Raw genomic sequence first — 26,786 nt, forward strand, 5'->3', positions numbered from 1 at the left:
AAGAGGCCTTGTGTGTCTTGTTCGCCTACTTGTTCACTTACTTAACTGTCTGTCGTCTAACATACGCTATCAGGATATCGCAACAGGTGTCTCGCCTTGCCATCACTTAGCTCGGCATGATAGTTCGTTCCCGGGATGATTATATTTCGATCGCCGATGCGCATTACGGGGAATTTGACGTCGCGATTGATAGAGACAGCTGCATTATCCGGCTAAGAGGGAGTAAAATGCAGATTTTATGGAAAATCACCCTTCAAGTTTTACGTATAAATCGAAATCTTTCACTCAAGCAGCTAAACGCCTTAGAATCTGTACGATTTGAATCACTCATCGCATTTGTCAAACTGACACTTTTTTTATATGTGAAAAGTCATTATGAATTGACAAATATTTAATAAATATTTTACCGTTTAATAAACATACGTCATAAAAATATAACTTTGTTATAACTATATTAAATACTGAGGTACACGGAAAGAATAATTTTACTGCAGCATCTAGAAAATTTAGCTGCGGATAAGGAAATAATTTTATGTTAGTTAGATCATCAAAATAATAATGTAGAGCGTTCAAGCATGATGTTACTGCAGAAACTTTTGACAGTCTCTAGCAGCCAACTTAAACATCCAATCTAATTTTTATCTAAATAGTTCAACATAATTATTTTCAGATCTATCTACGTCAGCAAAATTGTTCTTTCCGTGTCGGCAGTGCTTGTAAAATCTACTTTTAATGATCAATTAGAAACAATATCTACGCAGAATTAATATTGAAACATTGCATCTAGCGCTGCATATAATTATGTAATTTTTTTTCCATGAAACGTTACGTGCGATCTGCAGTCAATGAAACATTGTACGAAGCATTATAACGAAATTATTATGAATTTATAATGTGTGTCTTATTCAGGCTTATAAAACCGTATAAGCTTAATTTCAGTCACGAGATCCTAGATAGAACTTTAAAGCTGCTTTTCGACCGATTATTACGGCAATTTCATCTGGCCACGCCTAATTTTTAGAATACGCTTAATCGTGTTTATACCGCTCATTATGTTACAATAGGATTAGTTCTGTGTGCGCAGGTTTACTCGATCTCATCTTTTCTTCGACGGGGAATCGAGATCGGAGAAGGGGATCGCAATTTTCTGGAGAGAATTGTAATTTGAGTCAAATAAAATATTTACCGCCGAGAATAATTAGGGAGATTATGTACACGAACGTTGTTTAATCAACGTTTCTGTACAATACGACTATTATGCAACTTAGACGAGATAATGCGTTTTAATGATATGAGTATTCTTTTTTTACTTATACCAGTTCCGTTATAATTCTACATTTATAATATAATTAAATTTATTCGCACGTGCATATACTTCATGTTTGCATTGAGACGCCGTAGTAGAATGTTCACTGAATGTTGCAGGCAGTATCGCGGACTCGCTGCCGGCTCTTCTCCTTATTCATGGCGATTCCTATTCGTGGGGCGCCGGAAATTCATTTGACGGAACCGCCCTGGCCGCTCATGGACGCCTTATTGTCGTCTCCATCAATTTTCGTCTTGGCGTGCTGGGTAAGCTGACAATACTTCACTGAATATTCACTGAAACAGACGGTGTACCCGTTTCGCCGTATCGGAACGCAAGACACGCCTTGCAACCGATTATTTTTATTCGACTTTGTTCGCGTATATCTCGTAACCATTTGCGGAACGCCACAAAGTGGAGCATCTCTTGAGGAGGTCGTTGTTCGCACCGGTTTGTGCCTCGAAACGGAACAAGAGAAATAAAGAAACTTTATGTTATTTGCCATTTGTAAAAATCTATTCCCGCGTTAACGATAATAACAATAATAATAATAATAATAATAATAATAGAGTAAGTAATTTTAAACTGACATGTTTCGTTATGAAGAATCGCACCATTGAAACAATTATTTTCTTGGGTAACGAGTGCGTTCATTGATGACTGACAATTTGACACTCCGATCAATATCCAATAAGCACGCACATTACGTTAAAAAATTATTATTCCGAGTATAATGACGGGCAATGTGGGGCATTAGTATTTCGCAAGAACCGATACAAAAGTTTCCGCGTTATAAAGTACGCGGAGTTTATTATGCTTTGTTTACTACACAGCGCGACTAGCTCTTTTGTTCTTTCGACAGAGAGTTAAAGGAATGATCTCATTATTCGTGGCAGCTAGGAGGAAAAGTTTGTCGAGATCTTACCAGATTACTTTCCGCGCAGTTATATATGGAAATTCTCCAGGGGATTGTTATTTCTGTGATGCGACTTCTTAAAAACGTGCCGTCAACTCGAATATAGGTAACAGGACACAGATGCAAGATACAATGCAAGGGTGTGTTTTTGTATATGTATGTGTGTGAGAGAGAGAGAGAGAGAGAGAGAGAGAGAGAGAGGGGGGGGGGGGGTGGGGAGCAGGAGGAAGAGAGGGCCAACCGTGCGTGCGTGTGCCAAAATTAAAAACGCGGGAACAAAAGGGGAAGAAACAAAGGGGAGTTTAATGAGGACGAAAGAAGGGGACAGTAAGGCTAAGGGTGTTCTCATGCGAATGGACTTTCGCGCTCGTTTGTCGTACGACCGGCTTTTGAGCGTCTCCGCTAAATATCGTGCGCATAATTTAAACTGGAGCACTGCAAGAATGGCTGGTAATCGATATTCACGTAGCGCGAGAAGCCAAAAAACGGATCCCCGTCTCGCTGGTGAATTTACGTTACTTCCCGTTTTCCTCCCCCCTCCGATAAATCTCCTTTTTTGTATTTAATTGGTTAAAAAAAAATGGGCTTTTTATCCCGGCATCGGCATCTTTCCTCTCCCGGATGTTGACAAAGGCAAGAGTCACGATTTTGCGTTAATTAAAAAAATGTATCGTGCTCGCATAACGCGGTTGCACGCCGCGTGCTTTTCATTACTGTGCTTTATTATCGCGCGAAACGTGAGCTCGCAATGTGGCGTGGTATAATCTATATTTATTTTTCCGCGCTATTTGCAGCTGCTGTATTTAAAGGTTTGAGTGCACCTAATCGCGGATAAAGCGATAAACAACGTATTATTCGGGAGGTATGCAAGCACGGTGTTTACAACGCCGTATCCTCCATTCATGAAAGAAGCCCCGGGCAGTCAGTGGAACAATTTTCGATATCGATACGCCGTATTTTCACTATGCCGAGGCTGGTTTCGCGCTTCCCTTTGTCGGTATGCGCTGCAGTTCCGCATGCGTTTTGTTCATCGTTGAAGCGAAACAATGCCTGCGGCGTTATCCAATACCGCATGGCCGGGCGATTCGATTTTCTTCTGTCTTTTTTCCTTGTTACTCCACTTATTACTCGTACTTTTTCACTATTTCGTGTCATTTACGGTTTTCACGCCATTCATGGAAAAAAAAAAAAAAATAAATTTCTGATTGGACCGTCACGTTAAGTGTACCTTTCAGGGCTGGAAAAGTACTTTTAAATGGTAACTCGCTAACATTACTCGTTACTGACTGAAAATACTAGTTTCCGCTACAAGTTGCTAATTTTAAAACGTTTCATTACTTTTTTTGTTACTTTTTTTAATGCTAAAACAAGATTAACTTAAACAAAAAAATGTATCTCTTTAATGTGTTTGTTGTTATATATGAATATTAATTATAACAATATTATTTTACATTTTAAATTTCCAAGATCACAATAAATTTAAAGGGGAAGTTTTAAAAACACTCAAAATGCAAATAATACAAATTTTAATTGAATTTTAAGTACATAGAGATTTATATTTTTTTGCACCTTCAATTTAGTGTTTAAAAAATTGTACAAAACTATATATATATAATTAATTTTAAGAATAAGATCGTGTCATGGTATTTTAAAATTACAATTAACATAATAATAAGTTTTGAACATAACAACAGATCATGAATACCAACTGGAAATTGAACGCATAACGGATATTATTATAAATAGTATCAAAGTATAAGATCAAAATGTAAAAATTTATTGTTAAGTTTATTACTGTTATTTAAAAAATTTTAAAAATGTAGGGGGGGAAGATGATAGAATAGTAAAAAGTGACGATAAAGAGGTATATTGATTTCTTTTAATTTATATGAAAATATGGAAATATAGATCTATTTTTTTTAATTTTTTAAAGTTTTGGTCATCTTCCTTAACGTCATCCTTTGTAAAAAGGGAGAATTGTTAAATTAAAATTTGAATCAATATAAATTTTTTAAGGATGTATCAAATTCGTCATCTTGTCTCCTATTTATTAAAATAGCGAAAAGTCAAATTAAATTAAAATGTACTTTTTTCATAAATAAAAAGATTTATTGTATTGTAATAAAATTTTTATATTATTGTGGTATTAATATTTTAACACAATAAAAATTATAAATAAAAACGTATTATTATATAGGTATAAATGAAAAGTAAATACAAAATAAATAAAAAACTAGTTTCATCCAGTATTACTTTTTTGCAGTTGCAAAAATATAACTTGCGTGCATACGTCATCATATCCATCACGCATGACGTTCGTCATTTTATTCACAGTTATCATGTTTATTTATTTAATCTACATATTGCAATATGAAAAAAATTCAAAAAAATGTTGGTACGTCATATACATTTTTAGCTATACTGTGTTGATATTTTATAAACAAGATGGAAATATTTACTATCATTACATCATTCTTTATGAGAAAAAAAATATAGATATAGATATATGCAACATACATTTCTTTATTATATTATCCATCCACTTTTGTGGACAAATTGAAATCAAACTGTAAGAGATTATTTATCATTGTTTAAAGTTTCTAATAGGTTGGAGACCAATTAGTTATCTGTCAGCTTAGAAAAATTAGCAATTTATTTCACCTACTTTGTCATTTTATTTGCCTTTTGTTTATTTAATTTAGTTAATATTTACCGTCACAATTATGAAAATTAATAGTCTGTTATTAAAAATAAGTAACTCTAACGGTGTTAAAAGTAACGCGATACTTTACAACTCTGATACCTTCCGTTACGTAACGCAGCATTTCGCGGGTTGCCGTACTTTCTGTGAAACAATCTAAAAACTCCTATTTATCCTCATATTTTACGCAAAAGAAAATTTTTTAAATGTAAATAGTAAAAAGAAAATCACCATTTGTTCCTCGAGTCATTTGCTTTACGAGATTTTTCTGTGCTAAATACGAGCGTAAGTAGAACTCTGATACATATTTGCGGCGTTAGATATGTGAATGTAATTAAAAGGTGAATCGGATTGAAATGGAAAGCTCACCTCGCAGAGAGATGGCGAGGCAAGGTGACAAGTCCCCTCCCCCGCGCATGAGCCGCTGCAGCAAATGGAAGCGAGCGGGATTGAATACCGGACGAGCAAATGTTTAATTTTAATCCAGTTTATGCAGTCACTCGCCGTTACAATAGCTACGTCATATACGCACACGCGCATGTGGGGAACTATTTTCCGGATGGGCTTTCGTTCTCACAAAACTTCGAACTTCGACTTAGCGATAATTAACTCGGGCAGTTTCTTTTTGTTGAAAGCGGAGCGCTAAAAGTGAGTGTACGCGAGTTTTAGAGAAAGTTTGCGATTAACATAACAGAGCTTTGATCGTCGTCGGAATTTGCGCCCGAAAAAGGACGAGACGCGCGGTGGGAAACTCAGGGGGGGAGGGGGGAAACCTTCTCGGAGCACAGGGAGGAAACTGTGCTCCCGGAAATGTCTGAATGGATCTTCCAAACGAAAGTTCTCTTTCTTCCGCGACAACTTCCGCTTTTCGAAGTAGCAAAAGTATGCGTCGGGCGACGACGCCTCGCAGCTTCACGTAAAGCTTCTGGCGAAGGGGAGGAGGAGGGGGAAGGAGAGATTTAGCGGCGTTGAATATTCGAACACACGCCGGATCTGCTCGGTCGGACGTAAGCGAGCCGGGCCTTTCTAATTCGGGCTTCCGCATTGACACGACAGGCTTCCTGAAAACCGGCGCGAAAGGGAGCGCCCAGGGCAATTACGGATTGATGGACCTGGTGGCGGGTCTTCATTGGCTGCGCGAGAATCTCGGGGCTTTCGGCGGCGATCCTGACCGACTGGCGTTGCTGGGCCACGGCACCGGGGCGGCACTCGCCAATTTTTTAGCTGTCTCCCCTATGGCGAAAGGTAAGGTGTTTAATCGTTTCGCGGCTTGCGGTCGATCGGGTCGTTCGTCAGTCAGCGCGGCGCGGCGGTTGGTTTTACGTGCCGTCAGTCGCGTTTCCCGCTGACACGGACGACACGGTATGTCCGTTTTTTGTATAGAGAAGCCGACGGAAAAGCGTGGCTGCGAGCATACGTCATGAATTTGTTTACTTTTCCCTCCCCCTTTTTTTGACAACCTCCACACGGGAGGTTTTGTTTATTTATTGGTTTAGAGAGATGCGGTTTTTCTATCGTTCGCGTTATTCCTTTTTCATTCCATGCCGCTTCTGAAAAAAGATTGATAGCATTCTTTTCGCCCATTCTCGCATAGCGGACGAAATTATATTAATTTAAGCTTTTACAATCGGCTTCTTGCAAATGTAAATTATACCGGGCAACAAAATTTGACCTTTATTTGTATCACTAGTGAATATTTATTTTTTTGCTTTTATATAATTTATATTTTTGCTTGCTGAATATAAATCCGTTGTTTAAATTTGGCTACCAGCTTTCAATTTTGAGAGAAATGGTATCAATGAAATAAAAATAATTGTTTTCATGATACGTTGTATGTAGCAGCACTTTATAACCAGCAACAATTATTTAAAATAAATTTTGCTATCACATGAAATGTGATTTTAATATCACATGAAATTATTAACTTGTAATATCAAAATGCATCATTTTGATTTGTTTTGGTATTATTTCACGTTATAGCAATTTTTGAAAATATCTTGTTAAATATGCATTTATTAAATGTGCAAATATGTTTATTATTATTGTGTACAATTTGTATTTACACTAGAGCTAAATAATGTCTTATGTGGTTATATATACGATCTATTTTTATTCTTAAAAATAAATTTAAAAAATAAGTGGAATACAAATTTTTATGTCAAGCTAAACAATAATGTGGTAAAGTGGCTATCAGAATTATTAGTACGCAATAAAACAATATAATTTTTCAGAAAATAAAATTACAAAGTTGCATTTCGCTCTTAGGAAACGTACGTTTCGGTTTTCCGTTTTCATCCATCTTCATCTTAAGATAAGGTTTTACCCAAGTTACTTCAGTTTATTATTGAAATTGAAGGCAGTAAACTCAATTTTCTTGATGTCATCATTATTAAAAACAATAATCCAATCAAATTTAATTGGTTTTTCTCAACTTCCTATCTCGGAACCCTCTTCTCTAAAGAAAAAAAATTGAGCGTGGTAGATGGAACTTTTTTACTTTTTCTCACTTCAACTACTAATAGAAAAATTTTGAAAATGTAGATGTTCTTTTAAACACTATTCCTTAGATTTTTTTTAACACAACTGATAATAGCAGATTTCAGTTCTTTTTAAACAAAAAGACGTTGAAACAGAAACAGTAATTTTGATTTTACAACTAATAAAATAAATATAGTTTATAATACCGTACATTAGACTTTTTCCTGATAATTTTAAAAATATTATAAGAAACTTTAACGTGTAACCTTTTAAAAATATTATAAGTGATCTTAGCGTTTAACTATCGTTTTACAGCATTTTTAATAAACTCAATTGTTTTGTTAGAGAACATAAAGATGTGCTCGGATAAAATCTAGGAAAAATGTGATGTTTTGTACAAAAAATTTTGTATAAAATTTTATATCTTGATTGTAATTTTCGTATGGCAACTGAACTGAGAGAAAATTAAAGACGAGATTTTTCAGATACAAGTATCACATTTACAAAAACTATTATTACTAATTTGATTATTACTTTAATTATAGAATTAAATTATGAACTTTTATCGTGAATTTAATTAAATAAATATGAAAATATTAAACAACAAAGGATTTCTAATGAAACAATTAACGTCTGAAATCTTAAATTACAAGGAAATAGTATGATATATAACAATCAAGAAATTTATATAATTTGACATAGAACTTTTATATAATTCTATGTATCTGTTTAATCTTTCGTCAGTGGACACTGACGGAGACCGATAATAAATTTGGATTACATGTGAGTAGAGATAGAGCAAACCTGTAAGATAACATAGTGTTATTTTACTTAATTATAAGATAACATTCAAAATATATAAATGCTATCGAGAGTACGAGAAACTGTAAAGCAAAATGCAACAATAGAGTCACCAATACTGGATACTACTTTGTTTTTGGACATTTTTTAAACAAAATATTTCTAAAAATAAAACAAAAGATAAAAATAAAGACAACGAAATAAGCAAGTTAATTGGTTTTACAATTATAAGCAGATGTTACTTTTTATGCTGGACGTCAGATCTACATCTACATTTGAAGGGTTAATGTTATTTTTTGTCGATTAATACTTTACCTTAATTATGTTAATTATCTACAGGCTTTAGTTACCAGGCAAACTTTTTAACAGGCAAGCTTTTTTGGGGTCGTTAACTCGAATACGGTTTTATACCACGACATTGAAGGTTAATGTTATCATAGGCTAGAAAAGTAGACCTATTTTCTCATGAAGAAGTGTCAGTTTACACTGCACAGCGATTTTATGTTTTAAATCACATTGTAAGAAAAAAATTTTTTAAAGAAAAATAGAAACAAAATAGTTTTTAAAAGCTATAAACATGTAAAATAATTCAATTTTACCAATAATATACTCACTATTGTTTAAACTATGCAATTTACAAAAGCAAATTGTGCAAGTTTTATTCTCGTTTGTGAAGAATTCGTTTTTCACAAATTTTAAATAGAAAAAGATCAAACATCAATGTATGAACTATTTGTTTTCATTTTTTTAATTATTTAGCCAGGACACGTTTTTATATCAATATAAATATAGTCTAATGTTTAATTATCAAAAAATAAGACTGCTTTCACATGTTTACATAGATAATAATAATATATATATAGTATAACGTAATAATTTTTTGTTTTTAGGTTTGTACGTTGTAATAAACATATAAGTAATAATTAAAAATTTTTATTTACATTGTGCATAAGAGATATATAAATAAATATTGATTATTTATATCTCTCTCTCTAGTTATGAGCGTTGTAATTTTAGGAAAGAATTACTTAAATAAGTAAAATAAATATTTAACATAAAATATTGCATTTAGCTCCATGTAAAACAAAATTTATTTTCACATCTGTTACACGCGCTATTGCTAAAGCATTTATAGTCAAATGGTTAGACAAATTATAGACTATGTTTATTCGAAAAATTAATGATTTAATTGTTCTTTATTTTGTTTTTCTGATTTACATTTTGTATCCATTTATTATTTTGCATTCTTGACTGTTTTAACATTAATTTATAATGTTATTTACTACAGCTGTATCATTAGTGGCTGTGGTATTTACTTTCGGGACTTGGCAACGACAATTAACTATACCTACAAATGCATGTGGTTCTGATCAAATTGTTTATTGATCAATTTTACAAATGAGATGCGATGTGTAATTTTTATTTTAACGGTGCTTCTTGTGTTTGCTTTTGGCGAGTTTATCGCCTAATTTCAATTTTTTTTTCAAAGGTTGAATGTTATAATAATGATTTAAATAAATTAACAATATAAGCCCTAATTTTATCAGTGAATAGTGAGCTAACTTTCCTGAGGTGGAACTTTTGGATATAGCAAATGAAAGGAACTCTCTTCTGAGACCTTTGAACAACGAGACAACAAATCACATTACTTTCTACGGCCTTAGCGCTGAGGGTGTCTCAAAGTGGTGCCAAAACTAACGTTTCCTAACAAATGCAACTTTGTAATTTTATTTACGGAGGAATTATTTTGTTTTATTGCGCGCCAACAACTGTGTTGACTCTGACAGCCACCTCATCTTATCATTGTTTGACTAATATTTGAGAATCTATGAAATTTTAAACAAAACTTACTTTCTTATGTGAGAATTGTTGATTAGTATTTTACACTTGCTGTTAGTTTATTATAAGAATTAGAAGTAAGATGCAATTTTTATTGACATGTTATCAGTATTACAAAATTAATAAGAATTGATTATTTTGATATAGGACACATTTTCATTGTTAACCGATATTAGTTTCGCTTGCGAAAAGAGAAAATCGATTTAATCGCGTTTAACGCTAATTGATGTCAATATAACTATCTACAGAGGGACGTGCTAATTGAAGCTGATTTATTGATGGTCCGACTATAATCGTGTCTAACCCCCAGTTCTCCAGGAAAGAGGGAGAGCTCAAATGAGATTAAACTTTCATATACCGCGAAATAGTAAGAGACCAATTTCTTGTTTGCGAAATATCGAATTTCCAAATGATAAAAAAACAATGAAGTGCTGCTACTATTTGTGCTGCCACAATTAAATATTTATCGGCCATTCCACATTGCATTTTATCAGCAACCGTGTAACCGCAATAAGCGAGAGTTTTCCTCGACGAATGTTCCAGAGTTAATCGGTAGAGTGATTCTGCTTGGTGGTTCGGCCCTCTCGCCATGGGCGGTGCAGCGAGATCCGCTCGCGGTGAAGCGCCGCGTCGCCGAGCAGATCGAATGCCCCGGTGACATCGAGGCCGACGATATCGCACCGTGCCTTCGTTTGAGGAGCGTGGAGGAGCTGCTGGCGGTGCAGCTGGATCCACCGAGGTTCACTTCCGGATTTGCACCCTTCGTTGACGGGGCCGTTCTGCCACCGACAGTCAATCAGGTGAGACGATTCGCCTCTCCCCCGATAATCGATAGACCTCGAGAATCTGGAGAACAGTAACGCGCCGTTTCCACTTGCTTTACGTTCCGCTATGCCCGATTGCTTCGGTTTTACTACGCTGTTAACTGTAATACGCCGTTAATTGATCTTAATTGCGGTTTGATTAATTATGTTTGTCCGTTCTTCAGCTTAAAATTGAAAGAGAGAGAGAGAGAGAGAGAGATTAATTTGAACTCGAGGCTAAAGTTGATTCTGAGCGGAGAAACCGCTATAAAATATTATGTTGGTACTTTCAAGCAGTTTTTATTTTATTATTTTTTTGTTGTTGTAAATGACACGCAAATGTGTTATCCGCCGCCGTTTTCGGGAGCCGTCCGGCGCAGCACGTCCGCTTTTAACGTTAAGCCATTTTTCATAAAATTTGCATTTACACCTACGTGTACCTTTCTCGCGTGAACACACACGAGTCGCGCGCGTCGTTTAGGCGCAGATTACGCGTGGAATATCCCCACCGCGGTGTAAATAAATATAACAACGGGGGTGTTAAATAAACACGGGCCGGCGACACGTGATTTCACCCGGGTGATTACGGGATTCGCGAATGTTGTAATTGCATAGCGGATATTAGCCCCCAATGTCGCCGACCGACCGACCGACCGGTGCGGCGCGGCGTATCGATTTTGCTCGAGAGCGAACGAGACGACAGGTAAACGATGAATCTGCTAATTGAACCGGCGGCCGACTGACGGATGACGGATCCGAGAACCGTAATAGCTACTTCGTGCATGCTCCATTAACTCATTCGTCGATAGTGTCTCTCGGCCGGGTCTTGCTCGCCATTGCGCTCGCGATATCGCGACGTTAAACGCGGAATCGGGAGAGAGAGAGAGAGAGGAACAAATATACCGCGCGTGTATGTACCATCGATTCACTACAACTGCTAGTAAATTTACTGCAAAGCAGAGTCAAGCCTCTCCTTGCGTCCTCATCTTCGCTATAAAACGTCAAAGGCGACTAAGTCAATTTATGCGAACGTTAAATAGAAATTACAAGCTGCGCCGTTTATAGAGACGCGAGAGAGAGAGAGAGAGAGACGCGCCTAAATGCGACAGAGATTTATTTGACGATGCCGCGATGTAGCCGGGAATGTAGAGAAAGTGAAGAGCTGAGGTGAAAAGCTCATAGATACGCGCGTCACTCCGAAAGGAAAAAAAAAAGGGAAGATCGTTTGTTCAGAATTTCCAGCCCACTGCCTCTTCTTCGGGACAAATGCCGATCGTGCCCGGCCCCGGCGCTGAATTTGCGGACTTTGGCGACCGTGATTTACTCTTTGGTTTAACATCCGAGGAAGCTTGGGTGAACCTCACTAAGGAAGACTTAGAGGTAAGCGGACGATCTCTTACGGCACAGAAGCAGCAACATAGGTGCAACATTGCATATTACAATTGCAAGGATATTGCAAAGATCTCTTTAGCAATATTATTTTAGCAGTATTGCAGCAAGATTTCAAAAATATTGTGAAATTTTGTTTGTTTAATCGCTTTATTTTGTTGTTTTAAACAACGTATTGAAAATAGAGAACGATAGCGGCTGGACTTAAAAAATTATTCAAGGTCAAAAGTTATAAAAATCAGTTTTCTGCAAAAATCTCGTTTTCTATGGAGGTCAATTAAGGTGGTTACAAGGAAGAAAGTTTATGTAATTATCTACAAAAATGGTTCTATTCATTTTTCACGTACAACGAACTGTTTTAACGTAAACAAGGGGTAAAGTTTCCAAACAAGGCTGTGTCGTATGCTCTATTCCGTATCTATTCCGTCTTATACATAGAATATGTGTATGCTATGTTTAGTATAATATATATGATACACATACATATACACACATTATAAAATTTTAATATCGCAACAAAACAAACTCGTGATGATGCAGATGTGTTAATTATTGAAACTGCAATGGAAGAATCAATCGTTAACACTACTGTCGTAGTAGGCGAGGACATCGATCTTTTGGTTCTTATCATAGGACGTAGTCATTTACAGCAACAGTTATTTTTCATGAAACCAGGAAAGGTCAAAACACAATTTTATAATTCTTCAAGCTTTTACAAATATTGTCAATGTAAGCAACATATTTTATTGCTACATGCAATAACAGGATGTGATATCACTTCTGCTCTATTCAACAGAGGAAAACCATATATTTAAAATGTTCAAAAATCGTTCTGATTTGTATCAAGCTGCTGAAATTTTTCAACAAGAAAATTGTTCTCAACAACTTATATTTGAGAATGGAGTGACAATTATATTGACAATGTATGGAGCTCCTAAGTCGGAAACACCTCTTGATAATTGCCGGCATTTAAGTTTTGTAAAGTCAACAAGATTTAATACTGCTATAAAATTACCATCGCTTCCACCTACAACTACAACAACTCAACAACACTTGTACCATGTATATTACCAGGTCCAAACGTGGGTGGGAACAGACATAGAACAATGGGGCAGGATCTTTAATAACAATTTTTTGGAGCCTAGTACAATATTGTTACCACCTGCGCCAGATAATATTCTTACTACTATTTTTTGTAATTGTACGAAAGGATACGGTGCAAATTGTGGCAGAAAAATGCAGAAAAATCGGTTTATCTTACCCACATTGTATGCGGCAACTGTCATGAACAATCATGTTTCAATGCAATGCCTGAAGCTCTGCTGTTTCTTTCGCTAACGTTTCTACTGAGAGTGATGATATTAGTACCGTTGATCTTTTTGTAACAAATATCAGCGAAGATGAGAAAGATAACAAAGATACAAAACCTGACAATAAAATACTAATATGTGAAATTTATGAAGACGAGGACGAAACGTAATTTTTTTACACTCAACATAGACTAGGCCTACTGGGGACACCATGTAAAAAAAACCGCGCCTTGTATTCTACCTCAATGGTGATGCGGGAACGGATACAGCGCTCGACATTCACATCCGTCACTCTTCGCAAACGGTTCGTCGTACGTGAAAAATGAATAGAACTATTTTTGTAGATAATTACATGAACTTTCTTTTTTGTAGCCATCTCAATTGATCTCCGAGCCATAGAAAACAAGATTTTTGCAAAAAACTGATTTTGTGACTTTGGCTTTAAATAATTTTTAAGCCTGGCCGCTATCGTTCTCTATTTTTAATATGTGGTTTAAAACAACAAAAAAAAATTTTAAAAATTTGTTGTCATTATTTTTTTTGCACTAAAAACCTAAAATGACTGGACTAATATATATATAAAGAATAAAGAAAAATATTCATTATACTGAATATTTTCTTTTTCGCTTTGCTTTTGATTTCCTGATTGTTTTAAGAACCAGTTTCCACATTACGATCCCATGTTTTAAAGTCTATTAAAAGAATAAAAAACTTTGAATTTTTTAATATGTTTTTTCTTCTCTGCTATTATTGGTCATGCTTTTATTTTTATATCGATTTTATCAAGAAATTTATATTGGAGCGGAAGTAATTCCCCCTGATTAATGACCAGACACTTCATGCATAATATGTAATTGACATCGATTGGATATAGTTTGACAAATTGACGAGCTTTACATGATTGCATTACAAGCCTGCGCTCGCCAATCGTTCCGGATATTATTGACTCTCCGATGGTCACGGCCACTGGCCATTGCGTTATAATAGCATATGTCTGCTTTACGATCATGATTGAATTAATAATCCATACGCAGATGTATTAGCGGAAACGTCATTTGGTTATTTGTAATATGTATAAGATCTCCTGGCGCTTATCCATGAATGATCGACGATGCAAAGTTAGTGTTGGGAAAACATTCTACAAACTAGCTTCTAATCAGGATCTAATGAGAGTTGAGAAGTAACTCGTTACATATAACAAAGTTACAGTTAGAGTTATTTTTTAAGTATCAAATAACTCAATAATTTATTAGTTATTTTTATAGTTACTTTATACACTTCAAACTTATTTGTCAACATAAAGTGTGCGTTCAGCAAAATGATGAATCATCTTCAAGGCATAAACAGCTATCATATAACATTAAAGTTGGGATTTTAATTTTTAAAACAAAGTCTTGACGCACAAATCCTGGTTTATTATAAAGTTTAAATTTGGCGAACTTTTTAGCTGAAAAATATTAATTTCATAATTTTAATAATCTGTAATATTGCAAGTATATATATATATATATATATATATATATATATATACATATTAATTTAATATAAATTATCAAGTTTAATATATATTCAGTTTAATATATTAAATATATTTTGGTTTTAACTTCTTAAAATAACTATGATGTTATATACAATGTAATATAGTATGTAACCGAGTGGTTAGTAATAATATGTAAAATAATTCAGTAATGTTAGAACCGTAAAATTCTTGTATTTAAAAGTAACGCATAAAATTAATAATTACAAAAATTAACAGGACACGTGAGTAACTTTAATGTGTTACTTTTCAGAATCAATAATTCATAATAATAACTAGTTATTTTTTAAGAGAAACTGCAATCGTGTATAACTGGTTACTTGTACAAAACAAACTGTTCCAATCCCGACTGTGTAATAAATTTGTGGAAAAGAGCACGGTATTCATGAACAACACGCTTGCGCTTTCGCATTGTGAAAACGAACGGAACTCTTACCGGTTCGCAGAACGGCTTGAACGAGACGAGGAGGGACCGTATATTGCGCACTTATGTCCGAAACACATACCGGTACCATTTGCATGAAATCTATTCGACTCTTCGGAATGAGTACACCGACTGGGAGCGGGGCGAGCAGAGTCCCGTGGTGATCTGCGAAGGTCTCTTATCTCTCCTCGGAGACGGCCAGGTCGCCGCGCCGCTTCTCAGATTGGCCCTACTGCATTCGGCCTCGGAGGGACGCGGCTATTTCCTACACTTTCAGCCGGGCGAGCAATCGAGCCAGAGGGGCGAGGAGGTGCCTTATCTCCTGGGTATACCTCTTCTTCGCGGCGAAGTCACGTCCGCCCTGCCCGTCTTTGGCAACTACACCCCCGCCGACGAGAATCTGTCGAAACTACTCGTCCACTACCTGGCTAACTTTGTGAGGCGCGGGTAAGTCTTTGCCGTCTTTCTCTTTCGTTCTCCGTGCTCGACGAATGAAATTAATGGCCGACTACGTCCTTTACAGACGAGGCGATTTAGAACGATGACAAAAATGTTATCACGTAATAGACTAAAGTGCGTCGCAGATCTCTTACGTTTTTTTTTTATCTATATAAACTAACGAACTTAACGAGACAAACATTTTCGAAGGTATCGTGAAAAGTTAAAGTACTATCTAATTAACATTCTTTTGGATAAAACGTGCGATTGACATTAATCGGCGACACTACGTCGGGCGCGAAAGGGTTAATCGGATAAGTGAGCCTCTCTCGTTAATTCACCCGGTTCAAAGTTCTTCGGAACTTAAGCATACACTTCGATTACTCTCCGCGAGGGGAGTCTGAAGGCTGGTAGTGGTAGTAAAGGGTAAAGTTACAGCTGCGAGAGAGGATTTTGGAGCCAAACTCCCGCAAAGGCCGTTAACGCGCTCAGCGAAAGCTCGCAATCTCCAAGTAGAGTAGACTTGTTAGTGGCAAAGACGCGAAGTGATTTTGGCATTTCTAATTGCGGATCGGCGGCTATCTGGATGATTACTCTGTCATCGACACGCCGGATTTTCGTAATGGAATTTTGCCCATGTTAAATTATCGCTTAGAGACGCGTGAGTTCTTTATTTTAGACCCGGAAAATTAAGTTATAGCGGATAATTAATATTATAGCAATATTATTTATTTAAAGTAATTAAATAAATATTGTGTTGTAATTTGACTAATTTGCAACTTAAAAATTGCTTTTAAAAGTAGTTTTTAAGTTGAAAATTAGTCAAATTACAACACGATATTTACTTAATTATTTTAAATATATAAATAACATTGCTATAATATTAATTATATAAAAGTAAGTTATATCTAATTTAATAAACAGTCATATGTGCCATGGCAAAATAGGAAGCGATCCAACAAAGTAGGAATGCAACATGAAGCGCGAGAGAGAACGTCGAGCCTCGCGATCGATTTTCAATCCATTTGTCAAAGAGCCGCGGTTCGCTCGTTGTTCTAGGGATCCGAATGGCGCGAGTCCCTTGTCCTCGGGATTGGAAAACGGCCTGGTGACGAGTCCGCCGTTCTGGGACTCGTACGATTCCATAAATCAGCTGTACTTGGAAGCCGGTCACAGTCCGGAGATGCGTTCGCACTACAGAGGCCATAAGATGTCCCTCTGGCTGAATCTACTGCCGCAGCTGCACCGACCGGGCTACGAGATCAACATGCGGCATCATCATCTCGCGGAGAACCCAGGCCTCTACGAGGGCCCGGTGCGCCCACAAAGTACGGCTGTACCTATTCCGGCTCCCCCATTACCTATGCCATCGCCAACGGAACCCTCCTCGATACTAACCGCGTTGTCGACCACGGAATGCACCCCGAACGCGACCGTCGCAACGACCATCACGCCCACGACCTCGCGAACGTTGCAGATCTCGAACCTGGGTCCGGGCCCCAACAACCTCCTACGCAAACTTGCGTCCAGCCACTACCAAAGTTACACCACGGCTCTCACTGTCACTATCGCAGTGGGCGTGTTCTTGCTGCTGCTCAACATTCTGATCTTCGCTGGGATTTACCACCAGCGCGATCGGAACACGAGCGGCGGCGGTCTGTCGGGCGCCTTCAGCAACAAGAAGAAGGAGGAGTTTCTGGAGGCCGGTTGCTCCAGCATGGATAGCTCAGGTTCGGGTAAGCAGCGACTGCCGTCTTCCATGAGTCTGATGGACAAGTCATCGTCGATGCTGCCGCCGCACAAGGCGAAGCTCGTGCAGGAACTTGAGATGCAGCTGCAAGAGTTCCAGTGCTCGCCGCCGCCCGGGGGCGGCAAGAGGATCCTGGAGCCGCCGTCCTACAGCAAGAATCCGTGCATTCAGCGGACCCGCACACCGTCGCCCTGCGTGGACGCCACCATCGCCCAGATGGACGAGGTAAACGACATCAGTGGCCTTCATCACGACAGCGAGGACGAGAACGATGAGCTGCCGGAACCGCCGCCCCCGCCCAAAGTCCCGGCGCCGAACGTCGGTCTCGCGTGCCCTGGAATTCTGCGGCAGCCTGGGACACCCGGTAGCGCTAAGAAACGTGTGCAGATTCAAGAGATCTCCGTGTGATAGGGTGCGGGATCTCGACCTCTCTCTCGAAATCTTTGATGTTGGAGGATGCAATTCGCCGTAAACGAGATCAAGTGTGTAGGCGAGGGGCGCCTTTGAACTCTGATTATTATCGGGGATACAGTTTCCGAGGTGCGAGAGGCACGCTCTTCTCAGCCACTGTCGAAACGAATTTTCGTTCCTCACTTGAGATTATGTTACTTTCTTGTATTCCGTTTGAGAATAAATAGCACGCTCTCACGCTCGCGTGTTCATTGCGTCAGTTTGCTTGTGCGAGACGAAAGCGTGATCACATCCTCACGTTAATATAAATTCTCTTCTCGAAATCGTTCTTGCTCTTAGAACTTATTACTAAATGAGGATTGCTAAACACGAAAACGCGTTCAAGCTTACGAGCTTCTTATTGCTCGAGTGACGTTTGTGTCAGGAATGGGGTGTCGACGTGTGCGTACTGTTTTTGCAATGTAAGAAAGTGAAACATATAAACGTAATTTTTATTCGTTCCAAACGGAGTTGTACAGTGCCGTGTGTGCCCACGTACAGGTCAACAGCATTGAAAGTGTGCTTTATTTCGAGGGGCTTCTTATCGAGTCATTCGGTGATCCGCCGGTCTATATAACACAATTTGGTGAACGCGCAAACGGGCATGTAAACACGTAAGAGAACGCAGGAGGAGGTTCGTAGTGGATCCCTTTGTATCCGAGACGTGAATCTTCGTCCGTCCATTAGGGACGGCAACGTCTGGAGCTTGAAATTCACGGATCGACCGACCCTTTCACTGACTCTTAAGCCGAGTCCGATTCGGCGGTCGCGGTCGTTGCGATGCGGTATCGCATAAACGGGGGATTGACGTAATCTCAGGAATAAAAAGAAATGCAAAGGACATCTCGCGACTGGCATACACGGTGTCCGTCATGGTGCTCGGGCTAATTCAGGCCTGAATTTTGCCGTAACACTAAATGGAATTAATGGAAGGAATTGGTAGTATTGGGCTTCGACTTCTAGGTTCATAAGACGACGAGAATGACTAGCTACTGACATATATATTTGTGCGAGAGAATGTGCGTGAGATATAGATGTATAAGGGATAAAAGAGTGGAAAGGAAAGGATAAAAAGAGGAGAGGATGTAGAGAAAGGGAAACTCTGTGGGATGTTTGCTTCGTTAGAGTAATTGGGCGTGTGTGTACAATCTTGTGCAAGGAATTAGAACACGTTTGACACGAGATAGGGTCTAAATGGCAACGGGGAGTACTTAAGGTGATGCAGGTGACTCTCCGATGACTTGTTTTAAAAATGGTCGTTGTGAAATTGCATTTGCGAGAAGAATTCGATACGCGAAGTTTTAGTGTTCCATTGGAAGCGACTGCGTTATACACTCGAAATATCTTTACGATGTATACATTTGTCAGAGAGTATTGTGGCACGACTTTTCTCCGACTTTAATAGTCACCTTGAAAAAGGGGCCGGGAAGAGAAAGGATGGTGGTAAAGTTGCGTTGTTTCAAAAAGTTATAAATTTATCGCAACTTTTTGATGACCACTATAAAAGAACAATATTTAGATAAGAGTTCCTACTTTTGACCAGTTAGACATTAATTCGCGCATAAACGCTATGAATTATTGATAATATGTCAACTTAGTTTCGGTTAAAACTAATTCATTCCGTTTATTGTGCACTAAAATTTTTTTGTTGTTGTCAATTTGAAGATTATCTTTTCTTTTCATAAAAATTTAATTAAATCACTGTTTGTGTTTAGCTTTTCGATAGCGGTGGCAAAATTTAATGCAAGTTAAAATTTATCGTTGAGAGTCATCTGTACGTTGTAAATTTTTATGCAATATTGAAAATATGGTAGTTGGGAGGCGAAAAGTATTCGGGTCCATGTTAATTTGTTATGTTTTTCTTCGGGGTGCTTAGACGTATCGAATTGGCTTCTATAATACGCGATTAATGTTCTGAATCTAATTGAATCTGTTCAAGATTACTGACAGGAGCTTTATATTATGCTAATGATTAAAATTGTTTATTATAAAGTGATCTCAGATGGCACAAAAGCGTATATCTAGCTTTTGAAAACTTAGCTTGAAGGGGCGGTCAGGATCAAAATTTATCAAGTCCCATATCTATAAGGTATACTTTAAGAATGGCATCAGGTATTGTTGCAAAATTCATAAAAGAAATTGTTATTGAAGTATATGTCGGACATTTTGTATGTAAAATAAGATATATATAAACTCGTTGGAGGCTAGGCAAGTTTTGGTCTTGATTTGTCTCGTCATACAACAGAACGCACAAGGCTCTTCAACGAAATATAATTGGAAAGCGGCAAGAATTGAATCTTGACAGTCGCAGGAAACAAGTCCGCCGTAAGAACATCCGAGTAGAGAGACCGGGCAAGCGCCGTCGTCGTAAGCACCCCTACGACCGTAAGACTTTTCGAGTAAATGAGAGAGAGAAACCGCGCGAGGGGCCACCGTAAGTAACCTAACTCCTAATTAACCTAGTCACGAAGGGAACTTGCCATAATTGATTCGATTGCACTCGCGTGTGTTATCGTCTACCGGCAGGATGGTATTAAGGTATATCGTCAAAGATAGGGAGGGGTGGGTGGGGGAAGTGTCGTGCTATACAAAATTGGGAGAGCTATTCGATCGATCCGCAAACGCTGGAGTAATAAACAGCCGTTCGTCGAATTTGGATACGATCGTCATGTTAGCTTCATTTGTATTGTCACGTGGAGGGACTTATTGTCATTTGCGCGACTAAGGCCCGTGAAAGCTCTTTATTGTCACCGTTCCTTTCATCTGCAGATTCTTCAATTAGAAAACCGAATTTTTTCTCCTCAAAGTATTGAGATTTGACTCTTTGTAACGCTACATATATAATTTGGAAGTTACTAATATATATTTATATTATTTTATTTGTTTGCCATTCTGTACTATTGAATTTTTAGACTAAAAAATATATCATTTTTATATATTCAAATTTTGTATACTGTCGCCATTACAATCCATTAGTAATTTAAGTTACAAATTGAATTCTTTTATAACGTAATATTTATAAAATAATATTTTTAAAATAAAATTTAATAATTTATATTCCGCGTTTAATGTTTTTTATTTATTAGTTATGCGATTTTTTTATAAGTAAAAATGTTCAGTTATTGAGGGTTCAATCATTTTTCAGCTATTAATCAAAAATGAATTTTTAATAAATTGACACTAATTTACAAAATAAATGTTAATAAATTTACGAAATTGTTAAATAAAATGCAAAAATATAACATTTTATCTTTCAATATATTTAAAAGTTGTAAAATTGTTCAATTAAGAATTTTTCTACGAGAAAGCGATTTAATTAAAGGAAAGACTGGAATTCAACTAGATCTGCAGATCAAAGAAATGATGGTAGATACTTGCATGACAGTGGGAGACATACAAAAAGACAGAAAGAAGGGTACTATGGACATAACATAGATAACCGAAGGCAAATTGACATGCTGCCACAATCTATCTTGTGTCTATAGAAAGCGCACAGATACAAAAGACACACCCATACGTATATACAACTATCAATGTTTGGAATGTTGGAATTTGTTTAAATAAATACTTAAAGATTCAAAGCGTAAATCTCTGATGGCTTTCTAATTTTGCATCCTACGCCTTTCCCATTGCCTTCTTAATCTTACAAGCTAATCTACACCTTTAATCTTTATTTATTATTACAATAATAAAAATTGTAATACAAACAATATCGCATTCAAAGTTTCTTATCAAGGGTAGTCTATATGGACTGATCAAAAAATATTAATGCATTTGCAATATCATTTTTAAGAATTTTTTATGAATTTTTTTTATTTGTCAAACGTATTCTGTTATTCGAGGGCTGTGAAATACTGCAATATAAAGCACACTACATCTCGACGCAATTCTTGAAGAGAGTGCCAAGAGTTCTAGACCGACCTTTAGAATGGAAGTGAAAGAGAGAGAGAGAGAGAGAGAGAGAGAGAGAGAGAGAGAGAGAGAGAGAGAGAGAGAGAGAGAGAAAGACGAAGAAACAAGGTAGCGAACAAGAAACAAGGTAGAAAGATCGAGGATTAGAGTGCACAAATGTCTACCGCCCCCATTCTCACTCGTATTGACGTCTCGCGGTTTTCTTCGCTGCGCGCGGAAGGGGGTGACCGACTGGGAAGCTTGAGATTTAATAGGGTGCTCTCCGCCTCTCGTGAAGCCGCGCAACGAGATCCGCCGCAGGCTGAAGTATAATTAGTCATACCATACAATACCAGTGGCATAGAGTGCATAACTATATATATATATATATATATATATATATATATATATATATATATATATATATATATATATATACATATATACATATATATTTATGTACATATATACGTATATATTTGCCGCGCGTGCTATGTATATCGAGTGCAACCGGTGCCGGAGCTTACTACGGAGGGAGGGAAGGGGGTGTGCGTTTGGTAATTGTTGATAGGGCGAAAAAGTCGACCGCGCTTCGCGATAAGGCGAGCCAAGAGAAATACCTCGAATCAATCTTGCGGAAGAACACGGTGCGGGCGACGGTGGAAAACTTTGGAAGTCTCCTGAGTTTTATTAAATCGCGCGTTTTTCCTTACAAATAATAAAAAGCAATTTAATTTTTCTTTTGACGAAGGAGACACGTGAAAAAGCGATCGCATTTTTTATTTTATCACGGTACATCGGCGCGTCAAGGGTTTAACGGTGCGCACCCGTGTTAAATGCAATTTTCGTGAAAAATGGATCAAGTGCACGTTGTGGACCTGTTTGCCGTTATAGTAAGTGGCAGCTGAATATTGATATTGATATTGATATTGATGTTGGCACCTGCATGTGACACTGAAATTCACAATTCTATCGTTTATTAATAAAGATCTCAATCTCCGTAATTGAATCTCCCGGAGAATTCATTGGATTGTATTTTGATGCCCCCTTTAACATTAAAACGGTATTACGATTACGCGCGATCTTGCTATTCTTAGTAAAAATTATCCTCCGCCGGAGAAAATTTTTTTGAAACGGAATTTAACCAGTTCGTTTCGTTGCTTGTCACGATTTTTTGATGGGAAGGCAAACGTTTTTATCATCAGCTCAAATTGGTATGGATACAGTAAACGTGCAGGTTATCTTAATCGGGTTAGCTATTTGATCGTACAGCTGACACGTACACGTGCATACGTGACCTTTTACATTTTTTTGCCAAACGCGATGATCCGAGAGGATTCCTTTTTTTTTTTATCCTGCTTTCAGTTTCAGAGTGTAGCGTAAGCTCGTTACACTTTCCGTGGGATGCGCAGATCGTTCCCTTCGCTCGCGTTTAAAAGCGAAGGAATGTGTACATAAATACGTCCTTCCTCTTATGAAGCAGCAAAGTAACGTGATCTTTCGTTTAACGAGCGTTGCGCTATCTCGTCGGTCGGTGCGGCATCAATGGGATCGCGTGGATAATGTGATTAAATCACTCCAGGCGAAGGGTCGGAGGGGAGATCATTAAGAGAGCAAAATAATCGTGTGGAAGAAGTATTAGGGCGGAAGGAATAGCGGAACGTTGGATTCTTGTTTCTCGCGGGGGAATGTGGGTTATCGCGGGCCGGTTTATAGACGTCGGGACGCGACGCTAATTAATAATCCGATGCTATTTTTACGCAGCTGTTGCGCGACTAAATAGCAGTTGCGAGTTAGTCCCGGTTGAGAGAAAATCGATAAGGTCGTAATGCGGTGACGTTACGCGTAAAAAAAAGTGCGGCGCGTACTTACGTAAGTAAAGACAGAGAAAATGAGATGTCTGTTTTGCACTCTTCCGTAGAGAGCAACGGAACGTTGATCTGTTCTCCAAACTTACTTTTAATAATGAAAGTTAAAAATAAAACTGATGCGGGTACGACGGATGCGCCACATACCAATTGACTTTGTAACAAATCGCATTGAATTGGATCACCTCTTTTGTCGAGGGAGAAATAAAGCAGTCGTGTAAAACAAAGGCGCTATATGTCAGCAATGAAAAGTTTGAAGCTTCAGATTTATTGCGAGCCTTCTTTTAATTTTGAGCAGCAGGGTGTGTGAATTTAAAGAGATTTTCCCGCTTTAAAAAGAGGAAGAGTCGTATAACTTTTCATATATATTTTTTAGCACTAAAATAATAAATACAATCTTAAAATATTTCTTTCATTTAATATTAATAAATATTGATGTGAAAACAGTTGAAATTGCATTTCAGTCTTAGTTTTGAAAAAAATTATTCGTGATTTAAAATGTAGCAACAAACGATATTGTTACAATTTTATCAGTGTAATCATATATTTAAAGAATTGTACAATTTATTAAAAAAAATATTTCGTATTTTAATACAAAAATTATATAGTAAAATTATTTTTTGAAACAAAAAATAATAAATTTAAATAATAATTTGTTTTAATTAAAAAATGTTTTTTATAAACTCCATATTTTGTTATAAATATACGGGGATGGAACAAATTATGAGCTGTTACCATTGCCGTTGTTTTTCATAATAATGTTTCAGTAACGATGTTACAATTTTTCATAATGGTAATGGTAACGCCAGAGTTGGAATAATCACTTTTATAGCTCGTTACTTCCCAAGAAAAAATTGATGTAATATAAACATATATAAATAATTAAATATAAAAATATCTAATAACATATATTATATAATAATATCAAAATTTTGGCTTGATGTGGTCTTATTTTTTGGTAATCATATTTGTCTAGATCTGTTTTTATATATAATTATATGTAGCTGAATATAATTACATAAAAATAAAATCATATTATTTCCTTATTTAAGTATTGTTATATATGGTCGTATATTAACATATATTATCAGATCGGACAACATGTGTTACCGCGCCATTTTTCAGATCTGGTTACATATAGCCAATTATATGATCACATATAATTGCATTAATCCATTTTTTCTCGGGTGATTGAAAAAAAAGTAACTCGTAATTTTATTCATTACGTAATGCATCAAAAGTAATACATTAGTAACATGTTATTTTATGTGATTTTTTATATAATAAATCAACTAACGAGTTATTTTTTCAATGAGTGATGCGTAATAGTACAATTACTTACCAAAATTCAATATTAGCGTTATTATTATAAAAAATTGTAATATCATTATTAAATTATTATAAAAGAATAAAAATAACAGTAACTTATTACTCTTATAATTACTTTTTCGTAAAAATATAATTTCTTAAAATTCTTATATTTTTGATTTGTGATTATGAAAATTTTCTTTTTATAAGATTTTTATTTTTATAAGACTTCAATGCTACTTCAAAAAGAAAAAATATATGGTTAAAAAATTTGAACAATTTTTTGTATATTAATTATAAACTTGTTCTAAAAATTTTATCAAATTCTTAAATTATGATAAAAGAGGACTGGAGAATTTTTAATATCCTAATTAATATTTCATATAATTCACTGTAATATCTTGCATGATATAGATATTCCTTTTTTTCTCCTTGACTCTTTGTTTGCCTTTTCTTTAGATCTCCGTACATTAATGCAGCTATTGCTGTCTATATTCGCTTAGAAATACTACCCGATGTTGTCGATAGACTTACTCCGACTATGAGCGGGGGAGAGAGGATGATGGTGAGGGTGAGGGTACGTTTTGCAGATGAAATACAGTACCGCGCGATAAATGGGTGTTGATACGATGCTTCACTGTAGAGACGTGCCCTTTTACTGTGAACCTAGCTTTATTCTCTACCGTGCTTTAAGCGACTTTGTATAGGTCATGTTGCCTCGGAAGTCGCTTTTGTTTGCACCTTGACACCCGACCGGTTGTCAACGTCAGTAACCATTTTTCATTCTTTAAGAAATCGATAGGAGCTATAAGTTCACCCTTAACATTCGCCGTTATATAAGCTATAATTCACGCTACGGCGAGTCAGTCGTCCGTTCGCGATGGTACGAGGTGGACTTGAACTCGTGACTACCTGGCAAAGTGTATACGTTTAACGTACTTTCACCTTGTAACTTCAATGACAGCGGCGAGTTATTGGACAAGATACTTGAAGCGTATAGATCCACCCGCCAATAAAGTTCCAAAAGTGACGGATACAAAAACGTTAACAGCAAAATTGGATAGGTGACCGTCTCGATTCGTGCTTCGATTGCTCGACTCATCTTACTAAATGTGCGTAATAGCGTTATTTATTATTTGTATCTTTAGCCGCATGGCTCGAGTGAACTGTGATATTTCGTAGGTCGAAGAAATTTTAATATTTCATAGACCATGTATGAACGCTGTTCGCGCTGAACGGAATAGCATAGCACAAGTCAGTGAAAATAAAAGTTCGACATTCCGTTGGGACGGCATAAAATGTTGGACTGTTTACTTTATAGAATCGTAAAAATGCTATCGTGGCAAAGTGATTGAATTCCATGCCAGATACCTTCGCAAGCATTTCTGTTGCCCAAAATGAGAGACATTATTTATACCACTGTTTTGCCAAATGCAAATTTGGAGTTTTATTTTAAGTTTCTTTTCTATTTCTTTAAGGTTGGTTAAGTATTTTTAAAAATAGCCTTTTAGATAAAAATTTGATAAAATTTTGACAATAAATTTGTGATTAATATTTCTGAATATTTTCAAATTTTT

At 36.8% G+C, this 26,786-nt stretch overlaps 2 protein-coding genes across 2 annotated transcripts in view; both read left to right on the top strand.

Moving 5' to 3' along the window:
- The window catches only part of LOC105839535 (neuroligin-1), a 36,340-nt gene extending 14,610 nt beyond the window's left edge, over positions 1-21,730 (top strand). The window contains exons 3-8 of the mRNA XM_012685917.3: positions 1,426-1,572; positions 5,980-6,168; positions 10,585-10,841; positions 12,078-12,224; positions 15,527-15,951; positions 17,002-21,730. Of these exons, the coding sequence (XP_012541371.1) occupies positions 1,426-1,572; positions 5,980-6,168; positions 10,585-10,841; positions 12,078-12,224; positions 15,527-15,951; positions 17,002-18,100 (2,264 nt within the window). The 3' untranslated portion in view covers positions 18,101-21,730. The remainder of the gene's footprint in view (positions 1-1,425; positions 1,573-5,979; positions 6,169-10,584; positions 10,842-12,077; positions 12,225-15,526; positions 15,952-17,001) is intronic.
- Positions 21,731-25,519: 3,789 nt separating this feature from the next.
- The window catches only part of LOC105830520 (sodium/hydrogen exchanger 9B2), a 53,991-nt gene continuing 52,724 nt past the window's right edge, over positions 25,520-26,786 (top strand). The window contains exon 1 of the mRNA XM_012669888.3: positions 25,520-26,321. The gene's annotated coding sequence lies outside the window, so the exon portion shown is untranslated. The remainder of the gene's footprint in view (positions 26,322-26,786) is intronic.

The sequence above is a fragment of the Monomorium pharaonis genome, chromosome 4 (genome assembly GCF_013373865.1).
Source record: "Monomorium pharaonis isolate MP-MQ-018 chromosome 4, ASM1337386v2, whole genome shotgun sequence".
In the NCBI taxonomy this organism is placed as follows: Eukaryota; Metazoa; Arthropoda; class Insecta; order Hymenoptera; family Formicidae; genus Monomorium; species Monomorium pharaonis.